The sequence below is a fragment of the Papio anubis genome, chromosome 8, assembly GCF_008728515.1.
Source record: "Papio anubis isolate 15944 chromosome 8, Panubis1.0, whole genome shotgun sequence".
In the NCBI taxonomy this organism is placed as follows: Eukaryota; Metazoa; Chordata; class Mammalia; order Primates; family Cercopithecidae; genus Papio; species Papio anubis.
Genome location: NC_044983.1, coordinates 129799805 through 129814476, shown reverse-complemented (window position 1 = coordinate 129814476; position 14672 = coordinate 129799805). Strand labels below are relative to the sequence as shown.

Here is a 14672-nt window from a genome sequence, read left to right as displayed (position 1 = left end):
ATGTTCATATATGAGTTTTTTACACCAGATTCAGGGAAAATAGCATAGCAGGAAATCCAGAAACTGTGAGGTAACCCACAGGTGATGTATTTGATTTTTAGACATCTTAATTTTAAAATTGTTTTTATTAGGGCCCGGATTCAATAAGTTGTTGGCACATGCTTCTAGTGATGTGATATAATGCTGTGTTACTGATTATTATTTTACGTGTTAATTTATCTCTCACAATGGCCCTGTGGGCTTGGCATAATCATTCCTATTGTAAAATAATGAAATGAAAGGAGTGCTAATAACTGACCTCAGGTCACACCAAGCGAGCAAGTGGCCAAGCCAAACCCTGTCTCCTGATTCAATGTCTGTGCCTTGCCGCTCACATGTTTGATGTCCCCTAAAGTTTGTAGATGTTTGCACTTAGTGGAGAGGAGGAGAAGAAAGGGGAGGTGAAGGAAGAGGCGTAGTCATCTCTTAAGCAATTGGGCCACATTTGCTGGTGGTCATATAGTAGTTTGTGGAAAAGTCACACACATGGGTACTGTTTATTTTCTCTTATTTCTTCATCCCCAAGGCTAGTTACTAATTTGATCGAAGACTGACTCTGGGACCTGTCTCTTTCCAAGCCCTTCCCTGTGGTTATCCAGAGTGTCTCAGATCCCAAAATTTGGGGCGTGTGTGAGGGGCGTGGGCGGATGGGAAGACCTCACTTACGCTCCTCTACCAAGTGTTTCTCGTGGGGTTTGGGACCTCAGCTTGGCTAGTAATAAAATGTACTTTGTTTCCTCCGCTGCATTTTCCCTTTTGCTCTTTTTCTTGAGGATCCTGTGGGAAGAGGGGCTGGGATTTGAAACGGGATTAAGATAGTCCCAGGTAGGATCTAATATTGCATGCTGTGTCACCAGGAACCCTCCTCTTCAGTGCTTACATGTGACTTCCAGTTAATTTCTACCCTTAAGCATTTCCTAGCTCTGAACTGGGGCTCTGGCTGGGCCCTAGAACAGACACTAAGTTAAGAGACAATAGGAAGTGAAATGTCAACAAAGTTCTATTCCATATTTCACTTGTTAATCTGTGTAGTACAATTATTCCATATCCACTTTCCTCGGATAATTTAGCTGCTTTTGTTCCTTGTCCTTATCCGTATTCGCATCCATCAGTGCCTGTGTTAGTTGCCTGTAGCTACTGTAACAAGTCACCGCATACTTCGTGGTGGATTAAAACAACACAGATCTATTTTTTTTTAATTATACTTTATGTTCTAGGGTACATGTGCACAAAGTGCAGATTTGTTACGTATGTATACATGTGCCGTGTTGGTGTGATGCACCCATTAACTCGTCATTTACATTAGGTATATCTCCTAATGCTATCCCTTCCTCCCCACCCTGACCCCACAACAGGCCCCGGTGTGTGATGTTCCAGCAACACAGATTTATTATCTTAGTTCTGAAGGTCAGAAGTCCAAAATGAGTCTCACCAAGTTAACATCAAAGTACTAACAAATACTCCTTCTGGAGACTCTAGGGGAGAATCCTCTCCTGGCCTTTTCTAGCCTCTAGAGGCTACCTACATTCCTTGCCTTGTGGCCCCCTCCTCTATCTTCAAAGCCAGAAATGGCCAGTGGAGCTTCTCTCAAACTGCATGTCTGTGCTCTCTCCTGCCTTCTTCTTCTGATGACCTCTGTGATAGCATTAGGCCCACTCGGAGAAACCAGAATGACCTCCCCCTCTCAAGATCCTGAACTGAATCACATCTTTTTTGCCATGTAAGGTAACATATTCACATGTTCTGGGGATTAGGATATGGCTGTCTTCAGGGGCTCATTATTCTGCCTACTGTACTCAGTGTCTTTTTTGAGAATATGAACTTTAGTGCAGTGGTCCTCTCAAAGAAAAAAAAAAAAAAAAGAATATGAACTTTAGCATCTTCACCTTACTGGAAGAGAAAACCAAGACCCGAGAGTTTCAGGAAGCTTTGGCTCACCTGAGCAAGTGCCAGATTCAGGTCTTGTGACTGCCCAGCCCAGTGTTGTATGCCATTCTGGGAGTTATATTATTGAAAATGAAATTGAATTTTCAATAACCTCAAGCACCACAAAGGAGCAGAGATATTTTAATGCCTGAAACTCCTCCAGAATATATTGCATTCCAAAAAGAGCAAAGGATACCGTGATCCGTTTTTTTAAATTGCTCTTGAAATTTTATACTTTTCCTGGTTAATCAGTCCATGTGAGGAAACTGTGATTTGAGGATTCCTGGTTTTTATGGTGTGCACTTAATATCAGTGCCATGAGTAGATTCACCAAGTCTTCCGTTGACCTTTACTGTGCATTGCCTAATAATTTACTGAATTCAAATAGAAATTAATTTATCTCAGCTTTGATATCAATTAACTGGCATAGTTATACATTCAGTCTAGATTACATATTTTCATTTGTTGTTCTTTAATTAAAGTCACTGTGGCAAAGGCTGAAGTTTTAATTAATGTGGGGGCATTATCATATTAAGTTTAATTTAAACATAATATAAGAATGTTTTCCTCTCTGAATTAGTTTCCACTAAAGAATACCCCAGAGGGAATCTTTAATTTCATTTTAAAGCCTAAGTTTAACCTTTAAAAGTTTGCCTTTGTTCATCATCACATATTAAGTCTTTATAGGAGAAGCAGCATCAGTTTAGCAAAAAAAAAAAAAAAAAAAAAGTAGAGGTCCTCATACCTTAGAGGTTTTTAAAAGATGATTGAAGGAAAAGACACGATTTTATGTGATTTTAAAAAGCGATAACCAAGGAAGTTAAAAATGAAGTTTAATTATCCTCTGGGCAAGAAAGAAGCTCGTTTGTTTTTGTGTGAAAAAAGAGCACAGTATGTTTGAGTTTCAGAAAATAAACATCCATCTGAGCTGTCTTTTCTGCAGAATGTTCTAGAATTTAAGAATTTGGTGTTTGTTGCCAGTCTTTCTGCTGACAGTGGGTGCCTTCTGCCTCGGTGCCCTCCGCCTCTACCAGGGTTGGGGTCGGGAAATAGTGGGCGGAGGTGCTGGGGCTGCATAGTGGCTGGCAGGTTGGCCTCTGTACTAGTGACTGTTTGGAAAATCACCCACGACCTCAGCTGGTAGAACAGAAACCCTAATAATAGAACAGTGCTCTCTCTTGATTCCACTGACATGGAATTGATTTGGAGATTGAGCACATCCAGACTGCATCTGGGAGATGATTAAATGTGGACCACATTCCTGTGAGGTTTATCTGGTATAATTTGTCCACACAACCTTGATATCAGGACAGAATTCCTCCATTTCTTCCCGAGTACCCTAATGAGCAATACATAAACATGGTAGCCGGAGATACACTCAGTGGTCAGCTCAGCTCTTTTGTTGCCTAAGTAAGAGCATCTTAGTGGTTTGTTCAGCTCACATGTATATTGGGGAGGTGGGATACTTTGGGACATCACAGGACCTGCATATCAGACATATAGAGGGGACTGTTTGTGAGGCTTTAGGACTCCACACAGAGGATGAGGAGGCTGTACAGGGATTTGAGTTGGAGAGGTGCTTAGTAGAAGAACCAGGAGTGAGTGGTGTCATAGAAACCCCAAAAGACTAGATCTTGACTGGAGAATGTGATCAGCATCGCCATATAATGCACAGAAGTCACACTGGACAGTAGCAAAGCCTGGGGTTAAGGATGTGTGTTAGACTTAGATTCAGTTCTTAGCTTTGCAGTGTGACCTCAGAAGGGTTACTTCACCATCCCAAGCCTCTGTATAAATCAAGCTAAGCATGCCTGTGTCATTGGGCTATTGGGAAGAAACCATGACTTGATGTATGAGGTGCCTGATGTGTGGTAACTGCCCAGTTAGTGGAAGACGTTTGTTGTTATTGTTATTAGTAGTATTGGTGATGGTACTAGTGGTAAGATAAAGAGTGAAGAGTATTCATTGGATTAACCAATGAGGACGTTAACTGATCTTGACATGTGCAATGACAGGAGAGAACTGAGTGCAGGAAGCAGCATGCTATGGTGTGAGGCAGGGCTTCTCAACGTCAGTACTGCTCACAACTGGGGCCAGGCCAGTGTTTGTTTTGGGGGCTGTTCTGTGTGTTGTAGGGTATTTAGCAGCATCCCTGGCCTCTACCCACTGGATGCCTTAGGCACCCCCCAGTTGTGACAACCAAAAGTTCCTCCATACATTGCCTGTCTGGGAGGAAGATTGCCTATAGTTTAGAACCACTGGACTAAGTAATGAAGAGAGACAGGGAAGCAATTACTTCATATTATTTTTCTAGTCTAGATTTATAATCTTAATTTCAGTAATTATTTTGAATAGGGCAGTTACTCTCCCATGGAATAAAATTTGAAAGATGGAGGAGACGTGAATGCTGTCCTCCACCACTTGCATCCCAGCCTGTTGTCCACCCCAGGCATCACTAACGGCACCTCTTTCTGGTGAGTTCTTGGAAGTGGAGACTCCACAGAATCGTAGCTGTGAAGGAAAGGGGAAGATACGATAGCACCGAGGCAGGCCCCCGGATAACACCAAACACACTTACTTGGTGAGGGGACAGATGTGTACAGAGGGGAGGTGCAGAAGTCCAAGGAGAGCAGGGGGATGGTTGGAGATGGAGCTAAAGAAAGAAGAGGATTTGCCAAGACCCAGAGTCAGTGATGCAAGACAGAGTGATTGAGGAGAAGCTAGATGCCGGGTGCTACGGCTTGAACAGCGAATAAGTGGATGATGCCCCTAAAGTTCCCGCTCTAGGAAGGTGCCACTTTAGAAGGGAGGAAGGACAATGAAGACGTGTAGGAAAGATAATAATACAATGTCAGACTGACAATTTGATGGCAGTAGGGAAATCCTACTGATGGCTCTGTGTGTTTGGTGGGGCTGCTTTCGCTAGGAGTCCCAGGAGGGCCTTTCTGAAGAGGTGGTGCTTAAAGAGGAGGAGAAGGTCAAATGGAGATCTTGGGGAAGAGTTTGTGAACCAGGAGGCACAGCAGGTGTCCCAGGAAGGGAATGAACTTGGTCAGTGCAAAAGACAGAGAAGGAAGAGAATGAGGAAGAGAGGGAGGGAGGTGGGACTCGCAAGCCACAGGGAGGAGTCAGGATTTTATTGTAGGTGAGACAGAAGACCATTGGAAGGGTTTGTACCTCTAAGGCTGTGATCTAGTCTGTGTTTTCCAAAGACCATGTTGTGTGCTGGGTAGGAAGTGGACCAGCAGTGGAGGACAGACAATAGCTGCTGAGAGAGCACTTAGGAGATGGTTGCTCCCATCTGTGCAGAAGCCTGCAGTGGCCAGGCCAGGAGGTGTGGGAGGCACTGGGATGCACAGTCCTCTCTACCTGTGGGGAGGCATCCCAGGCTGGAGTTCGGGACAGGAGTCTGGGCTGGAGCTACAAATAGGAAAGTCATTAGTTTGTGGATAATATATGCCCTGGGCAGGAGGAAGAGCCTGAAGGATATCTGGATACCCAGCCTAGGGGACACGGGACAGAGTAGGAGGGTGCAGCCACCCAGCCATGGGACAGGGAAAGCAGAAAGGTGTGGAGGCTGGAGGAACAGAGTGTTCAGTGGAGTGGTACTTGCACCCATGCAGGATTTCAGAACTTGAGGGGCTTTGAAAAAACTTCAGGATGATTGAGGAATCTTAAACTGCTTGTTGTAGAAAGGGGCATTGAGTCTAACAGGGCTGAGGATCAGTGCTCTAGAAGGAGGAGAAAGGGGTCTTGGAAGGCAGAGGGGAACTCTCACCCACAACTGGCATCAGGCCAGACATAGGCAGGTGCAGAGGGACAGAAATGTATAGTACAAGAAGGTCTGGAAAGTTCTTACCTGATATTCTCATTATGAAGCAGGAAACCAGAACTGAGGATGAGATTGAAAGAGGAAGTCAACAATAATGTAGGGGACTTAATGTGATGGATGGAGAATTGCAGTTCTTCTTCTGGATAATTGAACAGAGTTGACTAGGGAAATACTTGAGGTTGGAAGTGTGGCCATAAGAATACATATGGCTTTGTGATTTGCCTCAGCATCCCAGGATCAGAGCAGGGAGGGCTGGGGCTTGGATCAATGCCGGACTGTGGATTTGCCAGGCAGGTTTGAGAGAAAGAGAAATGGCTGAGGATGTGGAGGGCTTTGCCAATAAAAGTTGTAAGTTTTGGGCTCTAGAGTGTGCTCTGGAGAGGGGAGCAGAGTTAGGGGTAGGTTGAGAGAAAATGGGAGGGGATCCAAACTGAAGCTCCTCCCGAAATCGAAGAATAATGATAGTGAAAGTAAGAGAGGACCAGAGGGCCGGTAGTCGTCAGAGTGGGATGCTTGGATTTAGCCCTGTGGGTGGTGCTGAATAATCATATGCATGACTGAGTGAAACTCCACAGATTGTGAAATGGTAGGGAAGGTTCTTGGCCTTGAAGTCAATGGATATTGCAGTATCTAAGTGGAGAGGGCCAGGTGCCAAATTGTCTGATGGGTCTGGCACTGTGGGTAGCAGGGACAGGATGGGGAAATGCCCCTGTTCTACCATGGAGGTGGCGTTGCTGCCCTGCCCAGGCTTGGCATCCTCCTTACCTGGGGCTCAAGAGCATGAGCAGCCTCCATCTGAGAGGCCTTAGAGGAGAGTGTGGTCAAAGAAAGAGAGGGAAGCAGCGCACTGTCTGACAAGGTGCATGTTGGGGATTTTGTTGGCCAGGAGGTCTGAGATTCCGGGATGCTGCAGAAGCACTGGCATAGAGGAGAGACCATGCGGACCATAGAGAAGACATGGCAGAGAAGGACGGGAGGCCAGAGTTTGCGACTAGGGAATGACTGCTGGAATCGGGTAGCCCACAGTTCCAGGCAGCTGTGGTGTTGGGGATGTTGGTGAGAGGGCTCATTCCCCTGGCCCAGCTCAGGGTGGTGGCCCGGTGGTGCCAGCAGTCAGCCTAGCTCAGGCCAGTAGACTAGAGGCCTGGCATCAGCACTACCCTTAGTCTCCCGAGGCTGGAATTTGCTTCTGAAGGCACAATCTGTTCAAAGAGACTTTTGTCTAGGCTGCAATTTAGTTGCTGCTTCTAATATAATTGTAGAAAGATATTCTTTTGTGTGACTCTCCAGTTTTGGGTTTTTTTTTAAAACCTAGAGTTGTACATTCTCTTAATTAAAGCATCTAAACACTTCCTGGACCATGTGTAAAATTTAATCAGTTCAATAAATAATGACATTTCAGGGTGTGACCAGCTTTTAAATTTGTTCTTTACTGGGAAATTCGCATGGGAATTGATGCCGGTGACTTAGCTTCTGACGTGAAGGAGACTGAGAATTCTCTGGCTCCTGGTCTTAGTGTTTTGGGACAAAAGAGATTAAGAAAAGCAGACACTCCCTTTCCGTTGTTCTTGTTTTCTAAATTATGTGTTATTTACAAGTGAAAAAAAAAATGAAAGAATGATTTAAGCCACTTACTCACTGGCCAAGGGAATTATGTTAGTTATCTTAGTTCTCTCTGGCATTTAAACTGTTGGGCACATATTGGGCTTTCTGCAAAAGCTTATTTAACAAATAAAAAAAGTACGTTAAGTTTTAAAATCTCTGCCTTGAAAAACATACACTGTTGCTATTGTGTTCAATACTACGATAAGCTTGAATTGAATATAAGTGCTGGAGACAAAATAATACTTACTAGATTTGAGGCATTTGAATAGAAGGAGGAACTGTTGCATTTTTATGTATTACGAACACATTTTTTTTTAACGTCTGTCTGTGCTTTCAGGTGGTTTGAAGTGTCCCGTTTGCAGCTTTGTGTATGGCACCAAATGGGAGTTCAATAGGCACTTGAAGAACAAACATGGCTTGAAGGTGGTGGAAATTGATGGAGACCCCAAGTGGGAGGTAATTTTTTTAAGTGTGGTATTAATCTTGACATTTCTAAACACAAATGACAAGCTAGGCCAGCCCAAATACTGGGCACGGACAGTCATTCCTCAGAACATTAGATTTTCTGGTTGGGAAACTTCTGAAACATTTTCAAATTATGTCTCGTGTCTGAGGGGTATAACTGGGTAAGATCTGGGCCAAGCCTATGAATTCTTGTTCTGGGTTTAATTTAAACTCTTTTTTGAAAGTTTGTATTAACCTTGACACTTTTACTTATGTTATTCACAAATCCAGAGTTTCAGATGTTGCATCTGAAAGAGTGGAAGGCAAGGATTCTATTGTATTGCCATCCTTATTGAGAGAATTGGACAAGGCTCCATTTCCGGATTCTAGGCGCTGCTCTCCTTCTGTGGAGATCTCATGGTCCCAGCTGCTTTTTTGGTTTTGTTTTGTTTTTTTTCCTTAGGCGTTGGAACCATTCATCTGCTGAAAACACACCTTCATTATAAGAGCCAATAACCATCTCTCTTTTCAGATACTAGGTATCACCACCATGGACTAATTGCAGATACCTAAGGCAGGGTTTCTCAGACTCAGCGTGCTGTTGACATTTTGATCTGGACAATCCTTTGTTGTGGAAGGCTGTCCTGTGCCTTGCAGGCTGTTTAGCTGCATTTCTGGCCTCTTCCCACTAGTTAATAGTAGCATCATCTCCCCAACCCCATCCCCTGTTGAGATACTGAAAAATGTCTCCAGACATTGCCAATGTTCAGCATTTCCTGGGGGTAAAAATCACCCTCACTTTATCTAAGGACTTTACAGAGCATCCAATGGTTAGGAGATGGTTTTTTAAACAGAATCCACAACATATGAAAAAAATAATACATCATGATATTGTGGGGATTATTCTGGAATGCAAGGGACAAGTGGTCTCATGGAAAGGTAACATGTTAACATCCATTATAATATGAAACAGTCACCTTCATAGATGCAGAAAAGGCATTTGACAAAATTCAGTGTTCACTGATGAAAAAGAGTAAATAAAATTTGATGGATACATCCTTAAGTTGAAAAAAAAAAATGTGTGTCACCCAAACACCAGCATCTTACTTCATTGGGAAACACTAGAGTGTTTCCACTGAAGTCAGAAGCAGACAAGAGTGCCCAGTGGCTCTGCTGTTCTTTAACAGCACGTGGAGGCATCAGTCAGTGTGGCTAGACCAGGCAAAGCATATGGAGACCTAGAACTGGAAGGAAAGAAATAAAAGTATCTCTCTATGCATATAAGATGATGATATTTTCAGAAAATCCAAAAGAATGAATGAAAAGCTAATACAAACAAAAAGGAGACTAAAAGTCAACATACAACAGTTAGTTGTAGATACATGTACACCTGCACATATGAATGTGTATACACATATGTGTAAATATAAGAATATGTATATGCCAATATATGCACACATACATACATACATAAAATCAGTTACAATGGAAATAAAACCCCCATTTGATACAGGAAACAAAACCAAGATAAATCTAGGCATAAACCTTTAAAAATGCCCAAAGTGTAAATATGGGAAACTATAAAACACTCTTGAAAGAGATATAAACCTAGAGTTGAGCAAATTTATGGGAATACTCAATATCATAAAGATGTTAATTCCTCTGAAGGTAATTTATACAATAATTTATCAATGTGATATGATCTATTGCATATTACATGTAATCTAAATACCATTAGATTTTTTTCTGGAGCTAATCAAGTTGATTTCTAAAGTTCATTTGGAAGAATAAGTAGAATTAGCTAGGGAAACCCTTGGGAATAACAACCATAAGAGGAGAATCCTACCAAATATTAAAACATATTATGAAATCTCTCTAAATAAGACAGTGTGCATGAATAGATGGTCTAATGGAATAGAACAGAAAATTTAGAATAGACTCAATGACATGGAAATTTAGTATATGATAAAGATGGTGTCTCAAGTTGGTAAGAGAAAGGTGGGCTTTTTGATAAGTGACATAGGATAACTAAATAGCTATCTGAAAAAAGATAAAATTGAATCTGTTTATTATAACATATAAAGTTATATGAGACAAATTTCAAAAGGATCAGATATTTAAATGTAGAAACAATAATATTTTACAAATACTAGAAGAAAACATAAGTGAATTCATCTATAAACTGAGAGTGTGAAGACCTTTTGTAACTATAATTCAAAATCCAGACTCAGTAAGGAAAAATACTTTAAAAAAATTGACTGCATAGAAAAACTTTAAAAGTCTTATGGAAAAGAGCTCATAAGTAAAAAGATAAATGATAAAAATATTTTTTGTCACATAGAAAAAATTAATATCTTTATCAAAGGCCTATAAAAAATAGTGATGAGAAAGATCAACCCATTAGAAAAATGGACAAGAGATAAGAAAGGTTCAGGGAAAAGGAAATGTAAATAACCTTGAATAACTGAGAACATGATCAGCCTCACATGTAAGGAAATAAATTTTCATTAAAATTAGCCCGAGATGGAATTTCTCACCTACTAGCTTGACAGAGATCCAAAAGTTTGACATTATCTCTGCTGGAAAGGCTGTGGGGAAATCTGCTCTCATACGTTGCTGGTGGGAATGCAAAATGGCCCAACCCGATGAAGGGAATAGCAATATGTAACAAAATTACATACGCATTTATTTATCCATTAACTCAATAATCCCACTGTTTGGAAACCATCCCAAAGTTTCACTGGGACACTATGTGTCCATCCTGACATAAATAAATGATTGAATAAGTAAATGTGGGAGAAGGAACTATGTATTTCCCCCCCAAAATAATGATTAATAAATGTAGAAGGAATGAGGGAAATAGAAAATTACTATTAGAATACTGCAGTAACAATCCTAGCAGGTGAGATCCATTAATGAGTGCTAGGTTAGTAGGCAAAAGTTTAAGGAGAAATGAGATACTCACATAAACTCTGGATATCTCCTTCAAAATATTTATTAATTACAAAAGGCAAAAATAGAAGCTTTACAGTGGAGGCACCACCTTCACAAGCAATAGAGGTTGGCGTCATCAGTAGTGAGGCACGCTGACATCAGTAATGAAGCATGCTGTTATGATGTGATCAGATGAGAAGACACTTCATCTCATGGTATTCTTAACTAAAATCTTCGACCTCAGTCTAATTATCAGAAACCATTGGACAAATCCAAATGATATGTGTGGTCAAATACCTCATCTGTACTCCTCAGAAGTGTCAGGGTCATGAAAGATAAGGAAAGTGAGAACTTTCACAGCCAGGAGGAGACAATGGAAGCATGATGGCTAAATGTGCTGTGGGATGCACGATTAGATCCTGGAACAGAGAAAGGACATTAATGAGAAAACCGGAGGAATCTGGAGAAAGCCAGTTGTTTAATTAGTAATAGTGTCCCAATGTTAATTTCTTTTTTTGATCATTGCGCCATGATTACGAAAGATGTCAAGCTTAGGGGAGGCTGGGTAAAGGGTCTCCAGGAACTCTGTTGCAGCTCTTTACATCTTTGGAACTCTTGTGTAAGTCTAAAATTATTTCAAAGTAAAGTAGTTACAAAAAATAAGAAATGGGGTCATTATATGTAGGGAAAGGAGGCAGAGAGCAAGATGGAAGGGACGGGGAGAAGCTAAATTTCTCAAAATACCCTGCTGTGTAGCTTTGACTCTGATTATATAAAATATTATAAAAGTATTTTATATAATAACAAAAACAAAATTTAACTTAAAAAGCAAGTCTTTAACATTGTGAGTAAAATGAAATAAATGATTCTAACTGTATATCAAATTGGTGACCTAACTACATGGAGAGGAACAATTTCAAGAGATTTCAAAACAGTTGTTTGATGGGGATGTAACCTAAGGGCAAAACAGACTGCACACACTGCAGTTTTCAAGTATTCTATTGTTGGTGGTAGGGATGATCTTGTGATTCTAAGGCTGTTACTAGTGTTTAATAATGACAGTGAAACACATAAAATATGTTTAATTCTGTAAGTTTATAATGATATTTGGAAAAAACAACTTAGTCATTTTTGTAGAATGTTGGAGAATCAACTCTTTATTTTTGAAAATCGGTAAATTAAGACCAAGAATCAAGTAATTGTTCTATCTTTATTTTTTAATTTTTTTGAGAGATAGGGTCTAGCTACCCAGGTTGGCATGCCTTGGAGCCTCCCTTCATAGCTCACTGCAACCTCGAACTCCTGGGCTCAAGCAATTTTCTTACCTCAGGAGACAGTAGATAGTCCTTTCTACTATCTTTCAAGTAGATAGGACTATAGGCAAGCACCACTATGCCTGGCTAATTTTTTGAAAAAAGCTTTAAATAGGGACAGGATTTCTCTTTGTTGCCTAGGCTGGTCTCAAACTCCTGGCCTCAAGTGATCTTCCCACCCTGACTTCCCAAAATGCTGGGAATACAAGCATGAGCGACCATACCCAGCTCTATTCTACCTTTAAAAACAAAACAAAACAGAACAAAACAAAACAAAACCCTGTGTAAACATAACCAAACATTTGATGAGGGGAAGTTTTTTCTTTTGAAATATTTCAACTAACCCATGAAAAATAAGAATATCACCATGTTGCAGCCTTCTAGTGGTGTCATGGGTTTAACAATGATCATCAGTTACTGCTGACCTTACATAAAAGAGACCACCATCCAAAGCATGTCTCCTGAAAGAACTGCCCAATATCACCCATGCAGCATTCTTGACAAAAAGGCAACCTGAATCTACTTAAACATTTGTATTTATATCCAATGACCAATTTACAGAAAACACCATGGATGGAGGAACATTGGTCAATTCCATGGTGATACAATCAGCGAAACTTAGATTGCTGACAGCTCTGTAAGGCAAAACCCCTGCTGTCTTCAACAAATAACTACAAGGGGAGAAAAGCCAGAAATGGAGGAAGAGCATATGGGTTTTAAGTCTTATGAGACACATTAATCAGTTCTAGTGTGTGAACCTCATTTAGATTTGATTTAAACAAACCTAAAAAATGAGGTAATTGGGGAAATTTAAACATTGTCTAGACCTTTGATGATATTAAGGATTTATTGTAAAGTTTTTGAGTGCGACAGGAGCATTGTAGTTCTTTTTTGGATGAGTTTTATTTTTTAGAGATACAGTATGAAATATTTATAGGGGAAATAATTATTTCAGGATTTGCTTCAGAATAATCCCAGAGCAGGGCATGGAGTATGTGGGAACATAGTCCAAGAAAGTCTGGCCATGATTCAACCTACAGAATGGGAGAAAATTTTTGCCATCTATCCATCTGACAAAAGGCTAATATCCAGAATCTACAAGGAACTTAAACAAATTTACAAGAAAAAAAACAACCCCATCAAAAAGTAGGCAAAGGATATGAACACATACTTCTCAAAAGAAGACATTTATGTGGCTAACAAACATATGAGAAAAAGCTCATCATCAGTGGTCATTAGAGAAAAGCAAATCAAAACCACAATGAGATACCATCTCACGCCAGTTAGCATGGTGATCATTAAAACGTCAGGAAACAACAGATGGTGGAGAGGATGTGGAGAAATAGGAATGTTTTTACACTGTCGATGGGAGTGTAAATTAGTTTACCCATTGTGGAAGACAGTGAGGTGATTCCTCAAGGATCCAGAACCAGAAATACCATTTGACCCAGCAATCCCATTACTGGGCATATACCCAAAGGATTATAAATAATTGTACGTAAAGACACATGCACACACGTATGTTTATGGCAGCACTATTCACAATAGCAAAGACTTAGAACCAATCCAAATGCCCATCAATGATAGACTGGATAAAGAAAATGCGGTATGTATGCACCATGAATGCTATGCAGCCATAAAAAAGGATGAGTTCATATCCTTTGCAGGGACATGGATGAAGCTGAAAACCATCATTCTCAGCAAATTAACACAGGAACAGAAAACCAAACACCACATGTTCTCACTCATAAATGGGAGTTGAACAATGGGAACACATGGACACAGGGAGGGGAACATCACACACCAGGGCCTGTTGGGGGTAGGGGGCTAGGGGAGGGACAGCATTAGGAGAAATACCTAATGTAGATGATGAGTTGATGGGTGCAACAAACCACCATGGCACACGTATACCTATGTAACAAACCTGCATGTTCTGCACATGTACCCCAGAACTTATAATTAAAAAAGGAAAGACTTGCCATGATTGATAATTGCTGAAATTGGTTAGTGGATGCATGGAGGTTTATTAGACCTGTCTCTCTGCTTTTGTGTGTTTAATTTTTTTTTTTATAAAAATTCTTTTAAAAAGAGTTTTGGAGTCTGACAGACTTAACTTTGAATCCTCTGTCACCTGTAAACTACTTGCCCTTGAGCCATTGTTTAACCCTCATGGCTTAGTGTTCTCGTCTGTACAGTAGGCTAATAATCCCTGAGAGCTCAGAAGCACTGAGAGAAACCATGTGCAAAATGCTGTGGCCTGAATGAGTCCCCTGGAGGCCCTCAGAAAATGGCAGCTGCTATGATTATTGCAGATGTTGATGATGATCACTGTTACATCTTCATCTATGCAAAAACAATTAATCACCTAGTGTTTCAAGTATTAATACATACTGGAAGAATTTACTCTTCATTAACAAAATAGACACTTGAATGTCAATTACCGATGTAAAACTCAATCCATCTTGTCAGTCGGTGCTTTTATAAATGCATGCAGTGATGCCCTATCTCCACTGAAGGCCTCGCTTCCAGCAGATGCTAGCATCTTATGCAGAGCCATGAACACAACAGAAATAGTTGAC

The 14672-nt window shown here is 40.7% G+C and overlaps 1 protein-coding gene across 5 annotated transcripts in view; it reads left to right on the top strand.

Annotated features, from left to right (window-relative positions):
* ZFAT (zinc finger and AT-hook domain containing) overlaps window positions 1-14672 on the top strand; it is a 232251-nt gene that overhangs the window by 180860 nt on the left and 36719 nt on the right. For all 5 annotated transcript variants that reach the window (XM_017962334.3, XM_021942678.2, XM_021942679.2 and 2 more), the window contains one exon: window positions 7740-7858. In XM_017962334.3, coding sequence (XP_017817823.1) covers window positions 7740-7858 — 119 coding nt within the window. Of the gene's footprint in view, window positions 1-7739; window positions 7859-14672 lie in introns of those variants that run through there.